The sequence below is a fragment of the Seriola dumerili genome, unplaced genomic scaffold (assembly GCF_002260705.1).
Source record: "Seriola dumerili isolate Sdu_G_001 unplaced genomic scaffold, Sdu_1.0 BDQW01000242.1, whole genome shotgun sequence".
In the NCBI taxonomy this organism is placed as follows: Eukaryota; Metazoa; Chordata; class Actinopteri; order Carangiformes; family Carangidae; genus Seriola; species Seriola dumerili.
In genome coordinates this window covers 1,238,755-1,261,049 of record NW_019174497.1, presented here as the reverse complement: position 1 = coordinate 1,261,049, position 22,295 = coordinate 1,238,755, and the positions used below count along the sequence as shown (strand labels likewise).

General features: G+C 41.5%; 1 protein-coding gene across 1 annotated transcript; it reads right to left on the bottom strand.

Annotated features, from left to right (window-relative positions):
- Positions 1-1,327: 1,327 nt before the first annotated feature.
- LOC111229909 (homeobox protein aristaless-like 4) lies at positions 1,328-21,046 on the bottom strand. Its single transcript, XM_022756436.1, has 4 exons — positions 20,335-21,046; positions 11,279-11,592; positions 4,933-5,061; positions 1,328-4,303 (listed from the first exon to the last, which is right to left on the bottom strand). Exons 1-4 carry the CDS (start codon positions 20,675-20,677, stop codon positions 3,983-3,985), a joined length of 1,107 nt encoding a protein of 368 aa, XP_022612157.1. The 5' UTR covers positions 20,678-21,046; the 3' UTR covers positions 1,328-3,982.
- Positions 21,047-22,295: the final 1,249 nt, after the last annotated feature.

Here is a 22,295-nt window from a genome sequence, read left to right as displayed (position 1 = left end):
GCTCATTTCAGTGCTGACTGACCATTGACATTTGCATTTACTGGTGAGTTTTAACAAACTACAGTTGGAGGCTACAATTCATTACCTGTGGTTGGCCTGGTCGTGTGTCACTGCTCTGCTTGCTAGAGCTCCAGAGAGAAGTGTAAGAGAGGAGAACTACGCTGAGATGGTTTTTGGTACTTAAAACCACAAATATATCTTCTTGGATATCAAAACTTCAAATAAACCACCAGAAAAACATAAACCATGGGACCTTTTAAGGGAAAAGCCTTCAAGACTGATTAAGCAACAGGCAAAGTTCAAAAAGAACATCATTTATTCTTATTTATTCAAGGAATAGTTAAACTTTCATCGAACATGCTTATTCGAAGATTGATACCATTCTCACATCTGTGCGTTAAATATAAAGCTACAGTCTGCAGCCGCTAACTTAACTTGGCTTAGCACAAAGACTGAAAACAGGGGAAACGGCTAATCTGGCTCTGTCCAAAGATAATAAAATCTGCCTACCAGCGCCTCTAAAGCTCACTGTTTAACACATTATATCTTGTTTGTTTATTCAGGTCGAAAACTGAAGTGTAAAAATGACACATTTTGGTTTCACAGGGGTTAGGGTTAGGGTCACACTACTTCTTGAACAGGAGCAGCAGTTTCTTCCTGTGCACTTTACTATATAACGTACCATATTTACTCTCTTGCTGTTTGATTTGAGTGTCAAAATGTGAATTTCTTTTTAAATGATTTATATAATGGAACAAAGAAAGTTGTGTCCATGGCATGTACTCTGTTTTCTGCCAACAATCTCAGAATGAAATGCAATGCTTTTTACAGTTGTGAAAATTACATTGTGTGGCAAATTATTGATTGTATATTATGTAAGGAGTATAATAATAGGGAGTATAATATAATAATGCTTCACAAGACTGTGTGGGTGTTGTTTAATTACATGTGATTGAAAGCAAATAACTAAATAACTGTCATTGATTTAAAAATTGCTAAATCCTGATGCGTTACGTATGTGATATCACCTTTTTCCAATTCAGCCCAAATACACAGATTCAGAAACCTCTGATCAGAAATACCTGAACTGTTCCTACTTCCTGTAGGACTCCATCACTTAGAGTAAGAGACTGGTTGAGGGCCTTTTTAAAGAAGAATCTATCTGAGCTCATTTAACCATTGGAGATTCATTTATTTCAAAATCACTTCAAAACCATCATCAACAGAAACAGCAAGATACTTCTGTACAAACAAATGTCCAGCACCTTAAACAGGTCTCAGTGGTGCTGTTCATGGTGCTTAATGTGGACGGACTTATAAGAGACAGTTCTTGACTGTTGGGACACAAACCAAACGCATCTCGCTTTGGCAACGACACTACTGTCCCACTCGAAGTCAAAAATAAAAACAACAAACAAAAAACTTCTCCAACACTGTAAGTGCAATAACTTATTGCAAAGGCACATTATATAAAGTCACAATCAGAAGTAGAAATACTTGATTAATATAGAAAAAGCTGCTTGAAACCATAAGAAAATTAGAAAGCAATTTCAACCTCAGTAAAAGTCCAGAGCAACTCTTCAGAATAACACACAGAACATAATTTTACACTTCTTGGCAATATTACTGTAATACTTCATTGGTTTATCTCTGAATCTTTATTTGACAAATAAGCAAAAACAAATGTACAAGCAAAAGAACAATATCATTTATATTGTTCACATTCACACAATACGACATTATAACCATGGATTTCAATCGCTTTATTTCAGTAGTATCAACATGGACGGAGCTGCAGAGGAGTGGAGCACTGAGGGAGGACCAGCGAGAAGGCAAACGCACAGTCGACTCAACAAAGTAAGAATTCAGTCACACATGTTGTCGTGCATAAATTTATTGTGACTGCGTCCTGTTTTTCTCTTGAAATCTTGATGATGTTTTTGATTTTTAGCCCTCACTTCCACCAAAATCTACATTAATTCAAACTGTTTCTTCTCAACTGAAGAGAGTCATGGCTCAATTTTAGAAGCCTTTGTCTTGTTGATCAATGCCACTTGTTTGACTACTGCCAAAACATGCTCTGTGTACAATTTATTATCAGCATGAACACTCTCTCAAAGTCATCATCGTGTTGTCACTTGACTTACTTGCTGTTATCAGGAGAGGACTTGAGCAACAATATATTTTCCCAAAGAATTTTGGATGCTAGCATGAATTTTTAAATGTTTTTATCTCTACATGTAAAGACGGAAAACTTTTTAAGGAGTCGTATTGGGTTTAAGGACACTGTCATTGTGAGAAATTGTGATTTTTAAAAAAGATACTTCCTGGCATTTTATAGGGCAAATAATTAATCATCTAATCAAGAAAATAATTTGTAGATGAATCAATACTGAAAACACTTGTTAGTAGCAGTCCTACTCTCATTTAAGAGGGTTGTAATGGGCACTCATATGTTACAGTGATCAACCAGCTATGAGGAGCAGGACCAGACTTAACTGCCATCATCCACACAGGAGAAAGAAAACGGATATGTAGCCCAGCGGGCGTCATAGAGGGATCAGCCAAAAAACTAATGAAGCCTGTCTCTAGCCTCCGCCTGCAGCCCGGCTCTGGTGACAAGCTTATTCCAGCGGGGTAACACACAGAGACACCCCTTGCAATCACTGGACATACTCACCACATTCCTGCAGTCCAGCTCTAATGTCATCACATTACCTAAACATTACAGAATGCTCCTCAGGGTGATTAGGGCCACTGATTCAGCCCGCAGTCTCTGGCATGCGACAGATTCTGTGAGCAAGCTACGAATCCGAGAGTCATCTCTGCTGAGCCCATGTCTAAACGACGAATTGATTATTACAGCTTGTGTGCAGTATGTCCTCACCATGTACGCTGTGATGTGCCGTGGTGTTCGCAGGGCAGGACGGCTCACTTTGATGCTAATTCAGTGTGTCTATTCCTGTCGGTCGCTGATTGAAGCTGGCATGGTTAGTTGGTGTTGATGGCTGCTGCTGTGCGTTGCTGCGCCTCGTCTGCCAGTGGACGCACTGTTTCCTGTAACCTGAGGCCTGAGCCTAGCAGGGGAACCTGTGGAGGCAGCCCTGGGGGAGGAAATGACACGTTGGTTTGAAATTGCTGCCAATCGAGTGCCTGCCCTCCTCCCAGACTAACCTGGCACAGGCCATGTCTGCTCTTGCTCAATTAGACTCTGTTCACTTATTGCATTCAACCTCTGTCCTAAAGTACCCACTGCAGGGTAAGACAAAAATTAATTATTCTTTATGCTTTAATGGACGGTCTGCACTGCAAAGCGACTGAAAAGAAACTCTAACCACTTGGTATGCATCTGAGCTTGCTCTCATTGAGTAGCCTTGTTTTTTTAAATGGCTTTTAAAATTCAAATACTGAGCGTTCACAAGAGTTTTCAAACTACAGTATGAGTGACAGGTTTTAAGTGGCAGTCGCACAAACGATGTGAGTGGGGCTGGATGGGTATTATAAAAACAATAAGCTAAAGGAAGTAAATAGTATGAATCAAGCTTAATTCTGTAAATGAAAATACTGTATGGCTGGATTTGGCACTGAATTCCTGCATTCTATGAAGGTATTTTGTAAACCATGTTTATTATATTGCTTATTTTACTGAAGTCTATCACTAATGTGAACAAACCCCATATTTGAATGAGACCTGAGAGATCAAGGAATCAAGAATGAACACAACATCTAAGTAACATCTTCTAAGTCACACCTCTGTATTTCTCTCGCTTTCAGCATCTGCTGATTGTCACAGTCACAGTTGTTATCTTGGTTGCTTTGGCCGCTGTAATGGCCTCTGTTATCTCCACAGTCTCTCCCTGTTCATTTGACCTGTGTTATCATTAGTGCTCTCAGGATAAGTCCCTCCTCCCCCACAGCGCTCGCTGATGGCTGCTCCGGAGAAGGGGGCCCTATGGGGGCGGGGTGGAACTGGGCTGGGACATCATGTAGCCCAAGAGATGGCCGCACTGTGTTCCTTGGCCTTCATACGCAGCGCAGCTATGCTGGAGGACTTGCGGTCTGGATCAACATTGAGATCATAGCCATTGATTCCCCCGCCCATCCCGGGACCCCCGAACAGGCTGCCCATATGTGTCTGTCCCATGTGGCTGCTCCCTGGACTGGGCACACCCAGGAAGTCAGAGACGCCTCCAGGACCGTGAGGGTGAGGGGGCATGCAGGAGGGGACAGAGTCACAAGGCACGACGCAGCCCGGCACTGGTGACGCTCCGCTGCTGCTCCCGATCCACGAAGGGTTCTGGATCTGGAAGATAAAAGCGGCAATATGACAATAACAGACTTGAACCTGATCATGTATCATGGAATAACTCTGCATAGCAATATTCAAGCTGAGTCCCAAATCCATACTCCATTCTATACAGTATATACTGTATAGGTTCTCACTGTGATGGTGTACTGTTCTAGCAGTTAGCAGGGAAAAATATCAACATACTTTACAACTTTACAACAGGAAACAGGATACAAACAGGATACAGTATGTGTGATATTGGATGTGAATCAAAGTGTGACTTTGGAAAGCTACTGCCAATTAAACTTCACAAAATCACATCAAAATGTTTTTCCGAAGAGTTAATACTTTTTTGTTTGTTTTCCAGGATTTTTTTGGAGCATTCTCCCCACCATCCACAATTTATTTTAATTTTTTCCATCTGTGAGCAGCTGCACCATTTCCTTTGTGCACTGCATTGTGGGATTATAGTGTCCATGGACTACAACCTCAAATATTGACCATATCTAGTTTGCAGTCTGTCTGCTTCAAGTGCTTTGTCTCGTTTCCAGTGTGAACACATTACATAGCACTACCTACTAAAAACCCGCTTACTATGCAGCATGGATTTAGATTTGGATCTAATTTTATTTAATGTTTTTTACCTGTGCATAGTTCTCAGGCCGAGTCAGCAGAGGCAGCTCGTAAGCGGTGGAGAAGTGCGTCCGGACCTGTTGCATCTGGCCAAAACGTTCCCTCTTCCTCCACTTGGCTCTGCGATTCTGAAACCACACCTGCAGAGAAAACAGTCCATCAGGAAAATACCTCAAAATGCAGACCAGCCACTACCAAACAAAACTCTCCTGTCATCTTAATGTAAATAAATATCTCTCATAGCTTTCAAATCACACACAGTAGAGCCCCTAGTACTTTTTTTTTTTTTTTTTCACAAAATGGGGCCATCCTCTCCGTTCAGCAAGGCAGAGTAAGAAACTGAACCACATAAAATGAGGATAGTGAAGCAAATAAATTCTGCAGCACATGAAAGTCCAGGCCCAGATTTTAAGACTTGACGTGTCTTTAAAGTGCTGTCCACGCAGAGCTATTGATGTAAAAATGGTGAGTCTCCCCTGGTGCTGCACGTTTCAGCTCCTCCCTTTGATACACAGGCGTCTGCCTCCCTTCAGGCTGCCAGCGTCGACAGATCCACATCTGGGCCTGTAGCCATTCATAAATCACTCTGAGAAAGGTGTGCTCTCCCCCACATGTCAGCGCAGTGGGTTACAGTGGGGAATCCCTCTGTATAATCCATGAAACAAAAGTTCAACTTTTGACCAAGAATATGCTTTTTTGGCTCGGCCTGTGGACTTATTAAGTATTGTATGTAGCATATGAAGTAGGATTTTCTGGGTAATTTGTCCTCTTGAGATTGAGAGACATGCTACTTTGCAGAAAGGGTGTGTTTTCGGTACCTGCTGACAGACCAAGTGCAGGCTACTTAGACCACTTCTCCCTAACTGTGGAAGGCACTGGAGGAAAGCAGGACTGACGAGTGAAAGAGGGTTATGAAAGAGAGCGTTTTGAGAAAAAAAAAAAAAAGCTTTGTTTTATAGCCTGATGGGAATGCACAGGAATATTAACTGTCACTGCGTTGTCCTGCAGTAATCCAGTATACTCTACATACTACTGTTATTTCTATCTACTCTGTACACACAAGTGTGAACTGCATGTCTGTCCGTCCTGCAAGTGAGACTCTTGCTGAAGTTTCTAACCTTTTTTCCACATTAAGTGGTTTTCCACTTATCTGAATCAAGGGTCTAAGGACAGATGTTGTGTGCTGCACAGATTGTAAATCTTTAATTGACTAGATTTGATGAATGCAGATAAAAATCAGCAACAATAACACTGCGTGCGTTAATATAACAGCTACCGGATTAGTGACTCTACCCGCCGAGAGCATGTTCATCTTTTGGAGCCGTTTCTTTTGTGACCGCAGGGCTGGTATAGTTTTTATCTTGTGAGTGTGTGTGTGTCCAGGAGACACCTACTGTAGTGGGAAATACCACAGATGAGGTTTTGAAGACTTCGGCAGGTGGTTATGTGTCTATGTGTCTATGTGCCTGTGTGTCTGTGGACAAATTTTGTCACCACGATAGCGTATAGCAATACACTAGTTGTGTATGTAGTGTGTAGCTGATATGAAAATGAAGGCTGAGTTCAAAGAGTGGTCCGACCTATAAGAACGGAGTACTCATGTAATAATGTAGTGATAATAACTACTGAGTATTCAACATGTTGGCGGGTGTTGCGGCTGATGTGATCCCATCACGAGATGGTCATTCTACTTTAACTTTTGCATCTTTTCATAATTGTTGGTCAAATCTGAACTATTTCAACACCTGCCTGGCCTCAAAGCTTTGAAAAAGCACATACATGTCTGCACACTCCTGTTTTATATTGGTTAGAGCTGAAACAACTTGTCAATCAGCAGAAAATTTATTGAAATTGTTAAACTCATTTTTCAAGGAAAAATGCCAAAATTGAGTGGTTACAGGCTCCCTCTGGTCCCAGATGTAAATATTTTCTGATTTGCTTAGTCTTTTATGAAAGTAATTTAAATCCTTTTGGTGTTTGGACTGTTGCTTAGACAGAAAGAGACATTTGAGCTTGTCAACTGACGTTGTGATGGATATTTCTCACTATGACTCTCCTCTGACAGTTTATAGATCACATAGATTATCTGGAAAGTAATTGTCAGATTCATTGATAATGGAATAAAATAATTGTTATTTACACCCCTAGCCAAAATCAATTTAGAGGTAATGTCAGACTTGAAGCAACATCTGATACCAATATCATTTAATATACCTGGTTGACTCAAATTAAGACTGGTTAATCAATGATATTACTGATTACACTTTTAGTCGTTTTTTTTAGTTTTTCTGCACGCCAGTGTAGCCACCTAATTTATTTCTTCTCTCCTTCCCTAACCCTGGATCTGTGTGTTCCTTAGCACAATCAGTTGTAATTTAAGCTGTTCTGTTATTTTAAAGAGAATTTTCTCACATCTCCATGCAAGAGAATAGACGAGCAGAGGGGGATACTGGGAGTCTCCACATGTTTATCTGTATCTATTTGTTGGTTGTCTGAATCTTATCCTCCCAAGAGGGAAGGGGGAAACGTCTTCAAAGAGAAAAGAGAGAGCGATCCCGCTTCGACACAGGGGTTTGAACTTGGATTGTGGGTTGATTCCCAGCCCAATCAGCTTGTGGTTTTCACAGTCCCTGACATGCAATTTCCCCTCAGTCAACCTCTTCAAATCCCCCCTCACATCTGTCTCTCCCCGACCATTTCTCTCTGTCAACTTAAACACAATAGAGTTTAGTGACAAACATTAGCCGTGTCACACAAAGAAGTGAATGCCACTTAGTCACTGTGTGTATGGTGTTATAACCCCATACTTGTTTTGTTATTTCTGAAGGTGTTTTTATCAAGTGAGGTAAAACCAGCTATAAGCCTCCTGCTGTGCTCGCAAACCTGTCATTTTTCATGCAAGGCAAAAAACTACTAGCGGGTTAATTTTCAAAGAGAAGACCATGTATGGCCCCCTGTGGCACATGTAGCTGTCGCCTGTGTTTTTGCGAGAAGCTGACGTAAAGTCATGTCGTCTGACTCTGACATTCCTCAGGTCAGCTGGCGAGATTAGAGTACAGCTCACCCCTGCAAAGTGGTAAGGTGATATCTTTGGCTGTGGCTGAACCCCAATGTCAAGGTGAAGGGTTGTTGCCCTTTGAATTATATCATATGTTTGGAGGGGGGAGTAGAGTCTGTGTTATATTCCCCTGAGGATTTGGGGTCTATTATTGTTTAAGGGTTGTCATGTCTTTGCTTTGGTGGTTCTTTAGTTTCGTGAGCTCAGAACATCACAGGTTTCCAAATACTATCCTCAAAACGAGAGACTGATAAGCGTCAAACATGCTCACAGATTTAGTTTTAGTTTCTATGAAGTTATGACGCTGTTAGATAGAGGTTAATAGAGCTGCAGGTTTTTGCCTCTCATGAATTACCCTTATACATTCAAGTTACAGAGCATCTGATTTTCCAAAAAACTACCAACCATCTCGATGAAAACATTTTCAGTCCATTGCACATTGAAAAGGATTTTTAACCTGTTTCCTAACTTAAACCTCTTTTTCCTAATCCAGACAGAGATGGTTCCTCAATTTGTATAACGTGAACCAAATTAAAAATGTAATTATGGGTTTTTTTGGTCTATATTCGATTGTTATGGTAATACATGAGTGGCACAAGCTGTGGCTACGGTTAATGTCTGTAAGGTTATTGTTGTACAAGTATTTCAAAGCTCTACTATCCTTTTTAAAATATAAAGTTTTATCAGTTGCAGAGACGTCATCTTAATTGTGATGGATCAAGATAACTCTACTTTCCTCCTCTAGTCATCTTCATCTCTCTGTCTCACTCCCTCCCCTGTGTTGAAGCTCAGCCTCTTCTCTTCCACTCCACCGCCCCCACCGTCAACCCCTCTCTCCATGTCTCTCTCCTCCCTCCTTCCTTTTAAGTCAGCGAGGGGAAGTGGGGATATTGGAAAGTGAGATGGGAGAATGTTCAAACTGGAGCTTGTTTTCATTTCATGTTTAATTTCCTGACGCCTAAGCCCTTGGCTTTCCGCAGCTAACCCCTCTGACCTTTCAGAGGCGTGCAGACAAGAGCAGGCATACACACACACACACACACACACACACACACACACACACACAGGATACACACAGAAAACACACATTTACATACTATGTTATATACAAAATTAAAAGTCAGTCACTAACAAATGCCTTCTAACGTGGACTCTCACACACTTACTGGAAACTTTTTTAGAAACAATCAAACAATGTCTGAACACATATATGTCCCTTGTCATGGTTTCTGGGTACTGAGTGTGTCATGTTTCACAGACGGGTTGCTCTATGTAGCTCTGCCTTTGAACGGCAGTAGGAATGAGACCCAAGCCAAATAGTTTGGCAGAGAGATCATTCAGGGAACATTATGAAGTCAGATGTGTCCTTTGCTGCTCCGTGTCTCCTATTCCCCAACTTATAAACTTCTACGTTTGTTAAACAGGAAGCCTAGCAGTGTCTTTGTACAAGCAGAATCATAATTACCTCAAATCATTTTTTATTATTTCCGAAAATGAATAATGACCCATTTTATATACTGATCGTGACGCCCAAAACTATGATATTTACCAACTGCAAACACTTACTAGTCTTGTTTATTTTATCTAGCAGACATCTGCAAGGAAGGTGGCTCAGTGCTCTTGGAGCTCAAAGTGCTTGGCGGTGATACAGTAATTGCTAAAGACGTTGACAGCAAAAGGCAGCTTACAGAGCCATTAAAGAGCTTTATTTATGCTCCAGAGCCAGCAGGCAGAGAGAGAGGAAGAGGGAGAGAGGGAGGGCAGAGTGCACAACTCCAAAAGCAGCTTTGAAGTCCAGCCGTCTCACCTCATCTCTGTCATCCAGGACCACGGCAATTGATAGACTGCCTGAGCAGTCACTCACTCACAGCCTCCTTCTTCATAAAAAGTAGGCAGCACGGTGAAGTTCAAGTCTGAGGCTGAGAGCTAATTGTACTAAATAAAATAGTGGCAGCAGAAGTCACAGATGTGATTATGGAACACTGCAGCAGAGTTTATGAAGACATTCATCATCAAACTGAGGATGAAACCGTAGGACCTTGACATTGGCATTTTGGCAGAAAACATCTGTACTCTGGATTTTAGTAGCTGTTCTTTTGGAGATGAAAAGGATTCTCCAGTCGCTTGCCAAGTTTTGTGCCCCTTGGTATTCAACAATTGGATATCCCTGGACTTTGTCTTGATGGACCTTCAGTTGAAATTGTGGGGTTTAGTCTTGATTGCCTGCATTTTTAGGGTCTGATTTTAGAGGTATGGGTCAAACCTCACAGTGACTCAACAGAGTCTGCTGTGTGCCTGTCAGATGAGTTAATTATATTCATCTGGGGAATAGATGGGTCTGTGTGAACACAACATGAATGTACTTATTTTACTGTACCACCACAAGGACCAGGCCAGGTTCTCTGTCCCTGACTATGTCTTGGACAACGCGTGGAAATTGAAACTGGCATCTCAAAGTGTTTTTTATATCCTTGCCAAATAGCTTTGATGACTTTTCCTTTTTTTTTTCCATGTGTTTTCCCTCCCTGCCTCCAGAGTTGTGCGTTGAAGTAGTTTGAACATGGTCGTGCTGGGGAGAAACCCTTGGCCTCTGACCCTTTTGCAGAGCCTGCAGCATGTAAGAGCTAAGTGCAGAGTATTCCCTTAGTCCCACCCATCCCACTCTGATCTAAAACTGGCAGGCAGAAAGAGAGATGGAGAACAATAGGCCTTGCTGTGTGCTGTTCCGAACAATCTTTGTCAACATGCCAGTCTTAGCTCTCCCAGCCCTCTCTCTCAGTTCCCCGAGTGATTATTAGCATGCAAACATGGACGACTGCAGTCATACAACACAGCTCGCAGCTCATAGAGGCTGTCTTCCCAAGAAGGAATGACGGCATCGTTCATTTCAGCAAGTGCCTCGAAACGACACAAAGTTTACGTTCAAGTGACAAAGCCCTCTAGTGGCTGGAGACATTTTGACGGGAGAAACAGAAGGTTTCAGTCAGTGTAGCGAGGAGGTCGGGGTGGATGGATGTGTCGAAAACACATCAGACTTTAACACGGGGAAATTGCTGTTTGTTTGTTTAAAACTTACAATCAATGTTTTTATTCTTGTAAGCATGACGAGCTCCCCAACAAATTTTTTCTGTACCTTTTAACTAACCTGCCTATTTCAACCCAAGCCATGCTCTAGTTCTAGAGGGCACAGACAAACAATGTATTTTGTCATTTAATTTGGAGGACTTGTTGGGTCATATCAGTGCAGAAAGAGTTTTTTTTTTTTTGCGTGTAACCTGTTGTTATTCCCCCGTCCTCACCTGTACACGAGCCTCCGTCAAGTCTGTCCTCAGTGCCAGCTGCTCACGGGCATAAACATCTGGGTAGTGTGTCTTCTGGAAAACCTTCTCCAGCTCCTCTAGCTGGTAGCTGGTGAATGTGGTGCGATTGCGTCTCTTCTTGCCTTTGTTGCTCTCGGCCTCGCTTTTGTCCAGAGGGCTGGAAAGGTCAGAGCCCGGCCGCTCGCTTGGTCCCTTCACGCCGGGCTCCTTTAGGTTCAGGTAGCTGCCTTCCATCCCGGGAGGGTCAACGCTCGAGGGCAACTCAGACTCTGTCAGGCCGCTGTTGTCTTTTCCTGTATGTATGAAATTAAGAAGGAGAGAGAGAGAGAGAAGCATGGAGGATTACGATTAATTGTATTTTGTTCTTTTAGAGGAGAAGTCGACCAAGTTTACACATGAGGCTCAGTTTACTCATCAGGAGGCCTAATGTACTCTGTCTATCAAAACAGTTTTCTGACGTTTTCCGTGGCTCTGGAGGGACTAAAGTTTGAAAAAAAATGCTTATAATTTAACATACTGTGAAGGCTGCATTACAAACTGAAGGTGTGGGTGGGTCTAATGAAAGCTGCTGTCCAGTTGTGTTATGGGAACTGTAGGATCCAGGTGTTTTGTAGCTTGACTCTAGCTAGCCCTCGTCCCCCCTTTCAGAAATAAAACATTAACTGCTCAAAACCGTCATAAAACATATTTGGGATTTTAAAGTTTATTAAAACTACATTTTTGGTCTCGGCCGAAGTGCACCATTCATAAAATTTTCATATGAAGCATTAAAAAAATCAAACAATCCTTCGCAATTTTGGCTTTGCGTATAATAAAAAGCATATTCCTGCTGTAATAATATTATTTTCAAACAAGCTATTCTAACCGACTGTCTGACCATTTTTGAGCTGAACAAAGACGGCCACATGTTGTCAATAATAGCCCTATAAGTGTAGTTACTGATCTGTAATTGGAATATTCACCAGAGCAAAACTTTCTTTAAAAAGTGGCTGAATGAAACCACGGCGCCTCACGTTCAAGACGGTGAGCGCGTCTGCTCATCATCACGTCACAACAACCCAACGAAATGACATTTACTTAAAGCTTACATCACCTCTGTAATGTTTTACTTTAAGGTTCAAAGGCCTCGTTTGCACGCGGCCCGTCTAAAAGTTGCAGAAGAAACGTGTTTTTTTCTGTTTGAAAGGCATGTCACTTCACATTGGCGTGACCTCTGACACAATCATCGCGGCCCCTCTCCCTCACATCTCTCAATCACGCCACTTGAAATCCGAGCCACGCAAAAAAAAAACCCCGCTCCGTCTCGCCGCCTTGTATGGTGGGCCTTGTGTACGGGGGCGACCGCGCTTACGCCACAGCCTTGCCCCTCAGATGTAAACAACATTGTGTTTGTCACTTTCAATTTCGAGAGCGTCCATTTTGTGACAGACCTCGCTCTGTTCCTGTCGGCGCATGCCAGCTTTTTTGTTTCCTTTTAGGAGATGAAGAAAGCTGTCCCTTCTCCTTCAATAAACAAACAGCCGTGTGAATAAATAAGCTGAAGGGCTCTGGTTGCGGGCCAGTGAGAACAGTGCGCTCTGTCAGGCTCTGTGTTTGCCTTTCCTGCGACTGGGCACGGGGAGCGCCCTGTCCCAACTGTATTGGTCCGAAACCAGCACATAATGGTCTCCTCCACATAAACAGATTTGTGCGACACCAGCATTACTTTAGTCCAACAACATTTGTCTCTGAGGTAGATCAAGTTGAGGATGATTACCTTAATATTTATGCTCTAATGTGAAGGCATTTTACTGTCACTTTGCATTTTTCTTATGAGTGATGTCAGTAGTGGCCTCCTGTCATTCTCTGAAACCCTTTGCATTGGGTGGAAGAGAGTTGACACCTTGTGGCACTGGTGACTCTCTGGGCCAAGTGCTTTAGTGGTTAGTTCGATGACTGAATAGTTTCGGAGTGATGAAGCTAGGCGGCGGCTGTCTGCAGCATGCATGTTTGTTTTCATGGATTAGTACGCCTTTGGCTAGAGTGTCACAATGAGATGTCAATAGTCATCCCCTCAAAACTGCAGCAGCCCTCCCCAGCTCTCTGGCTCAGACCTGCCCCGACTGAGACGCTAATGGAACAACACAGCTCGCCCAGCTGGAGTTCATGACCTCATATTGCTGTGGCCCACCTGTCAGACCCTCTTACAGTCTCCACGCAGGCAGATGTTCTGACATCACCAACCCCTTGCACTGGCCTCTTACGCTCAAGCTGTACTGTGCAATATTTTCGTTCTACCCCTGGGCAGGAGCGTGGATGCAATGTTAAGAAGTAAGATAGGTCAACTCCGGGTTCCTGTTTGGCATTTGCATCTGTAAGAGAAAATGCAATTATGCCCCTGAGCAAGGCATATATCCTGTTAGGCAAAGGGTCCAGCTGGGCGCACAGATGAGGGGATGGGAAAATGGTGGGATGGTGGGTGGAATTGTTTGAGACTTTCAGCTTTATACAGAACTATATTGCCAACATTTTCTTTGGCATCTGTACTAACTGTTCTACCTTAAAGGAACAGTTTGAGATTTTGGGGAAATACACTTATTTGCTTTCTTACCAAGAGTTAGATGAGAGAGTCGATGCAGCTTTAATGTCTGTACTACAGTAAATGTGAAGCTACCGCTAGCAGCCAGTTAGCTTATCTTAGCACAAAGACTGGAAACAGTTTAGACTATTTACACTGGAATCTTCACTAATTAGAACAATTCTACCTTCATCGACATCTTTTCTCTGTCTACTACTCCAAACTCATGTCTCTTTTCTCTGTCACACTAACCACACTGAATCCTTTGCCACTAACATCTTCCAGTATTCCCGCATGCTGAGCTGTCTCTTCTGCACGCTGTTCTGGAGAACACTGCCATCACACACTGCTCTCTTTTGGGAGCCAAGATTCCACTGCATTGGCTCCAGTTTTTTTTGGCATTCAGAGGAATGTGTTTTTGACTGTTGGTCTCGTTTTCACTATGCATCGACGTATATGTGATCGCTTCAAATATCGCCGGCTGATCCGGCAATTTGCCAGATTACTCTGTGACAAGCTGCAGACCTCTTCAGTTAGCTGGGGTCAGATGTTTACTAGGGTCAGCAATTTAATCACTGCTGAAAACAGAGAGAAAACATCAAAGTGTAATTTAACTGGTTGTAAAGCAACAGGGCACCCTCTCAGTTTTTATGGAATGGGACGGGGAGGGTCAAGTGAAGGCAAATAAAAGAAACACTATAAATTAGTAACCTGGGGAAGGGTTAATGACCAAACACTAAATAGGGAAGGGAATGCTTTTAAACAGAGTGCTCTAAAATGTTCCCTGAAAACACTCAAAGCTGATAGCAGTCTGCCACAATGGCTCTCCACTTATCACACCTTTATATGGACCAAATAAAGTCAAATATTCCATTGGCTGTGGTCGTCAACAGGTGACTATTAATTTTGCGTTCATTGTTGGTTCTCAGACATGCTTTGGGCTGGATTATTTTTCCCGCAGCTCAGTCTAAGACCTGATGTTGACTGTTGTTTCCTCAGTGGAAGGGAGGCTCCCAGATGTTCCTGAGGAGAGATCTATGTCAGCGGCTCACGCAGGAATGCAGATTCCCTGGGAAACCGAAAAATCTTTCTGCTCAGCCTCAGCTCCTGATGAACTGACACGATCATGACCTCACTACTGTCATAATACCTTGGGCCATGGCTGTCACTGTCTCATATCAAAAGTACACAGAAATAGTTTGAGATTTTCTGTGTTTTTTTTTTTTTTTTTTTTTTTTTTTTTTTTCTTTTTACATAGTGGGAGGGAGCACACAGGTTTTCTCCTTATGGGAAAAAAAACTTAAAGAACATCTTAATTTTAAATTGATTTTTAAAGTATTTACAGTGAAATTAATGAGCCAAAATTAAAAGTACACGTTCAACATAATGTTGTCATATACCAACAAACAGGCAAAGCATTAACCTGTCAAGGTCAAGATGAAGTTCAGTTGTTATTGTAACCTTTTTAATACTGTAATTTGTATTTTGTATTATAAGTTTGGGTTTGGTGAAAAACATTAGGTAAATAGTGGATCTTCAGTTGACAAGGAATTGCCATTAAAAATTAATATAAACGATGAAATCAATCATCTTTAACCTCTCCTTAAATGCCAAAATGCATTCGACTGTCTCATTTATACAGTCTAGATCACACTGAAATCACATTTCTATGAAGTATTTCTGCCTCTTTGTGATCGTAGAGCTGCGTAAAGACAGTGTGTGGTGGAGGCAGTGTCACTCGATGATTTGGGACACATTCCACCCCTGGCTTTTATTTGAAAAATATATCAAAGCAAAAAGAGCTGTGTCTCTCTGCTGAAAGCCGGTTGAGAAACAGAAAAAGAACTTCTGCCTTACCCAGTGGTTTCCATCATTAGTCATACTGTAGTTGGCTTCCTTGAGTTTGTATTTTGTGAGTTGTCAGGCAAGAAGCTTTGATCCCGTCTTTAACCATACCATAGTACTGTGTGGCCACGTTTGCGTTTATTCAAGACCTCTTACAGAGGGTTAGATGTAGCTGATAGTCCATTGATAAGAATCGAGGAAATAAAGGTAAAGACACAACGACCGGCCTCAGTAAAGGTGCAGTTAAAAACACACGCCGGCCGATTGAAGTTTCCACATCATTTCTGTAATCTGGCCTGCATGCAGATCTCAGATAGGGAGTCACCTTCCTCTGTAAGTGAGGTGTGTGACGGTGAAGGCCCAAGCATGCTGGGTTAGCTGCGAGAAAATCACTTGGAGTGGTGATGAGAGGAGATATTTACCCAACTCTGAGAAAAACAACACTTCGTGAAAAAACTAGTTCTCAGAGTTACATGAGTGTCTAAACTTTCTTTTCCTTTTCGTGGCAGGCAGATTGCTGCTGCATTACCTCCTGAGTCACACATTTATATGAGCCATTACATTTTAACAAGTCAGGAATTCATCCTTTCAAGCATTCCCTCATTATGCATTCTAATTTATTCTGGTTCACAGACACATGCCTGCACGATCACAGGTGTCACTCTGGCATTTGCTTATTGTTAACATCGACTCAATGTGTTAGTCATCAGCACATGCATATCCTGTGACATCACTTCCCCGAGCCTTTTAACATGTACTTAGAGTACTATATTTTGACAGGATGCTTTTAAAACGCTGCCAGGACTTTTTTTGGGGTCTTGTTTTGGTTTTCATACGCTGAGAAAAATGTTTTACATCTCACAGGATGCTTCGAAATCCCACTGAAGGGAGGAGGGGTTGTTTGAAAGTACAAAGATTGACAAAGCTGTATTTTATAAATGTATAATTGGCTTTGAATGGTTATTTTGACAAAGACAAAGATGATGAGGCACAAACAGCCTTTAGTAAGTACCAGTACTCCCACAAACACTTCCATTGTGTATCAGCAATGCAGAACCCAACCTCAGTATCAACCACAAGCCTATAAACACCATGAGTTTTCAGATTTAGCTTTAGCGCCACTTACATTCTCCTAAATTTATAAAGAAAGTGAACTGTGATTGGCTTTGGTCGTGAAAATGCATCAAGGAATAAAAACTGAAAATCAGTTTAAAATTATGACAGGAAAAATGCATATACGCAGCGCATCTCAAAGCCATAGAGTTCAGTAAAGTACGTGCACGTAAACAGTTGTTCCCACACGTGTGCGGCTTTCCCAGAAACCCTCTCATTTTTCCCAAGTCTCTCAAATCATTACCCAGTCTCAATGTCCATTTCTGACTCGTTGCTTATTTGTACAAGGTATTGTTGAGACAGGGTTATGTAAACCAGTCCCACTTTGTCATCTCAGGGACTCTCCATAGCTTTGGAGATCTGATGTTAGGGGAGTATGAATAATAACTATAGGAGCCAGTAATGCACATCTGCCTTAGATTAATGCCGACCTCTCCTGCAGTGCTGACCTGCATTCCTCAGCTCTCGATCAGCTCCAGGGGTTTTATTTCATTCATCGCCGTGTGAGCAGGTAGACGGCTCCATCCCTGTCCTCGCTGTGGGACAGTCTCACTGATTAGCATGAGCTTAAATGAACAAACCTGACAGCCTGAGGTACTACTGTGCAGAAATGTGTTGATTCGCTGTTTCAGAGACAATACTGTATTTTAATGCATATGATTTTAAAAAGAAAACAGGTTGGGCCTAGGTATGATTAGCATCCATGCAAAAACTTACCAAACACTAACAGTGAAAATGAACAAGAATATCTTGAGGATAAATTTAAGAATCACTTTCAAGCTAATAAATTTAATAATCTTTTACTACAATTGAATCGTACTTTGTGGCACTGGAATAAAATAATTTTAAAGAAATAATTTGCCAAAATTTTTGGAATTGTCCTGAATTTAAAGTGTGAATATTATACACTGTATGCCAAAAATATTTCACATTATGATACCTAATTTTAACAAAATCTGTGCAGTAGAGCTACATAATCACCTCTGTTTCTCTTATCTTAATGTTAATATTAACATTCCTGCAGCTTTTTCATATCTATAAAAAGAGATGACGTAGCTGAGACATTTATAGTCCTTTTTTCGCTCTATTTTAGTGCACTCAGACACTGTAACGTCCTCAGAGTGACACAGATGCAAAATGTCACGTTGCCATGTAAACAGTGTTACATTTGTAGCTGAAGATGCCACACAGAAAACTCCCTTTGGGTACGAGAGGATTTTTGTCATCATGATGGAGATAAAGCATCAGCATTGAGCAATATATCTCCCATTGAGGACCACACATAACAGCACAAGCCTGTTGACGCCTGAGGCTTTGGCAAGACCCCAAAGTATCCTCCCCAGAGCCATGATGCCTTCATCTGGCTGCAACATTTTCAATAATAACATTGCAGAGCTCTCCTCAAGGGAGGCATGTTGCATTTAATGATGGTGTTTAAATGGCTCTGTCAATGCACTTGCCAAATCAATTCACTTCAATGCAGGGGTGCTCCAGTCCGTTGGAGGCATTGCTCTCAAACTCCTGAAAAAGTGACAGTTCAGCCTGAAATAAAGAGTGACTCCAGTTGTTTCCCAGGAAAACAGATTACTTTGCACTTTATGGATGTATTTTGGCAAAGTGTCGGACTGCCTCCTGCGCAAAAAAAAAAAAAAAAAATTGTTATACTGCAGGCCTAGTTGTAATTGGTCCCACTGAGCAGAATTAGGGCAGCTCAGTTTTATTTGTTACACCTAATACTTAAATTTAGTTACATACGATCAAGCATTCAGTGTATTTAAATGAGTTTTTGCCAGTGTTTAGTCTCTGTTTCTAAACGGTGCTAACGAGGCCACTTCCCTACGCAAATCGCAGATTAATGTGTCGTTTTAAAGGTTGTGTTGCTGAGGAAGTTGCGATCAACATGCGTCAAAGTTCAGCCATGATCAAAACAGATGTTTTCTTCTGTAACATCATGATAAACATCTGGACTGGAAGTACAGGCGCCAACGGGTCTATACTCTGATGGCCAAACCAAAATATCATTTTAAATGTAGTTTTTAAAGTATGCTGTAATATACAAATATTATATTCATATAGTAGATTATGTCATATAAAGTCTATTATTATATTTAATGCATCCTTTTTAGGCCGTCGGGCCCTTTGACCTGTTGTCACACACTGTGGGTTGACTCCATTTCGTTTGCTCGGTAACAGGCCTTTCTCTTTTTATTTTAAAGCCCTGCGTCTCATAAAAGGGACAGTAAAATGGATAGTTTTCTTTAAACGGCCTTAAGATACATCTATAGTGCAACGAATTGTCGGAAGACTCCGTAAAGTTGTAAAGCTTTCTAATTAAATGAATGATGTTTGTCAGGATGGCAAGGTAGTCCCTAAAATTCTAAATCTGTTATTGAATCGACTGTTTCATTTCTGCTCCACAGGTTGTGAGATTTTGGCCTCTGGGGCTGAACTGTTGCATAAATGTATGTTCTCTAATTCACGAAGTAGCTGTGGAGTGGTAGAGTTGCGCCAGTTGTCAGTCAGTTCTTGTATTTACCATGAAAGAATCACCTGAGCTGAAAATAAAAATTGCAATGAAAATACTGGACGCCTTAAAATAATCCATCTGACTTTCTTCATCTCCACCACCTAGATCCTGGAGTTTCCGTTTGTGCGTGCGTGCGTGCGTGCGTGTGTGTGTGTGTGTGAGCAGACTCGGTGCCTCCGTGACCTGTGGTTGATATCTGAATATTAAAATATCAAATTGCTGACATGCCTGTATTTGTCAGTGACAGAGAGAAATTTATGTAGGAAATAGGACAAGAAAAGACTGGAGGTGTAACTCCGTCAGATCTGTGACAGTTTCACCAGGGGTGAAATTATAAACTCAGTGATGTGGCGGTAAAAACGGGACAATGTGTGACTTGTAGTTTGTTAAGTCATTAGATGAATACAAACATCCATTTAAAAAAAAAAAGCCCAAAATATCTGAATCACCTGAGTCACAGCACACACGGACATACATTAATCCAGTGCTTTAACTGTAGTTCACCTTGCAAAACTTAATACTTGAGAAATATTTTAAATGGACTCGGTTTTCCCTTTTAGAAGCGAAGGAACAATTTCAGGTGTATTTATAGTGTCCATTCACATTTTATCTGATTTTCTAAAGATTCAGGTATAAACTAAGGGACTATGGTCCCATACACAAAAAGTGGGATATATTTCAGATAATGAATATTTTCTCCTGATTGCTCACAGCTGCTTGTCAGGTTAATAAGCAACAAATAATTAAATATGATTGAATGCTAGAAATACACGCAGTTCTGTTTCAGTGAAAGTATAGGAGGCTGAGTGCTGCAGCTTCCTCTCTCCTCTTCTCTGTCCTCGCGCTCAGATTTCTGACTTTCAGATGCTGTATTTGACATTACAGTGAATTTGCATCATTGCTCGCGCATATCCCCTCTTGTCACGCATCTCCGTTTAACTCAGGGCCAGTGTGTTGCCTCATATATGATCACCCTCTCTCACGCACACTCACCATAGCAGGGAATGAGCGTCCCGTTGTGTCCGCTGTCCGGGTGCAGCTTGCTGCCTTCGGGCGGAGTTTTGCAGGTCGGTCTCTGCATGAAGAGCTGATATTTGCTGAAGGTGCCCTCCTCAGCGCCATCCAATGACTGGCACTCCGACTGGAAAGGACTCCGGGACTTCTCTCCGTAAGCCTGCCCTTTACCCGGAATGAACGTGGCGCTGTATTTGGTTTCAGTGGTCGGGAAAGTCCTGAACGGGTTCGCCTGGTGATCCCTACCTTGCGCAGTAGACGTGCTATAATATGAATCCATCGATGTCATATCGCAGTATGAGACGCACGTATCTGCGTTCATACTTAAAAAGTTATATTAAAAAAAATCCACACGGTTCTTCTTTCCCTCCCCTTCTCTAGACAGCAGATATTCTCCTCAAATTCTCATGCACTGACAAACACACTGACGCGCTCATGCACACACACTCTCACACTGCCGCATCTGGGACTGGTTAAAAAATGAATCAGATGTTTTCCAGAGACTGCAGACTGAACAAATGCTAAAAGCCCCCTGAAGGTTTGTCGGGGTAAAGAGAAAAATGCCTTGCTCAAACTGATGCCGCCTCAGTAGCCTTCAGTGTATCTGACACACACACACGCACACACGAACACACATACACACACACATACACACACACACATACACACACACCCAGCACTCCGACCTTCAGGCTCCACATCCATCTGAAGTAGGCCCACACCGAGCTCCAGCCTGCGCTATTATGCAGCCAGTAGAAATGGGAGGTCAAGCTCAGAAGGGGAAAGCTTTTTTGGTAAACACGCGGGAGACACAACACATGACATTAATGTAATTAGAGGATGAATATAACGACTTTGATTCCTGCTGTTGCGTGGCCGAAGACCTTTACCTCTCACTTTTTTTTTTAAAGGGCCATTCTTTACATCAACCTTCAACATTTTAAAAAGTGTTGTTTCTCTGAGCCACACTTGCTTATTAATGTGTTTGTGGAAAATCAAATGTGTGTTTTTTTCGACGTTCAGAAAGAAGACCTTAAAATGAAGTGTAAATAAAAGGATCAAGCCAGGAATTTAGAGCGATAACAACATAAAGTCAGCCGACGTTAAGCTTAAATATTATATAAATATTTTCTTTGTGCATTTGTTTTAGGGACCGTTATTAAACCAAACAACCTCCACCGTTTGACCAGGACCTGATGTGAGAAGTCAGACTGTCAGTGCGGATACATCCACTTACAGTGATGGAGAATTAGAGCCCATCATCGCAAACAACTTTCAGTTTGGAAATTGGCTACTTCTTAATATTAAATTAATTATAAACCATTAAACCTCTGATGCTCATTGAAATACTTGGCTTCGTGCGCCTTGACAATTTGGTAAAAGGACGCCACGCCAGCAATTTGCCTTTTCTTGGCTATAAACTCTGAATGAAAGCGGTTAAAGCGTGTTTTAAGGAAACAAGATCGGCCTTTATGTCGGTTAGCAGTCAAATTGGATAAGTTTGAATAACGTCAGTTTGAATAGCCTAAATGAGGAAAATATATTTGATTAGGACGCAATACAAGGAAATATTTGATAAGTGTCGCCTATAATTACTCGTGGTTTAAAAATTTGGAAACACATTATTATAATAATAATTATTATTATTATTATTATTATTATTATCAGTATTATTATTATTGTTATTATTATTATAATTATCATTATTATTATAAAGCATATTATTATCATTGGTGTTGGTTTTATTATTATCATTATTATTGGTGTTGGTGTTGTCGTTATTATAGCCTAAGTATCCATGCCTGAATTTTATTTTCAAGGGATGAAACGAAATAATTTTTAAGTGTCTGTTTGTCAGGCCTAAATGGACTTTCTTTCTTTCTTTCTTTCTTTCTTTCTTTCTTTCTTTCTTTCTTTCTTTCTTTCTTTCTTTCCGGTAT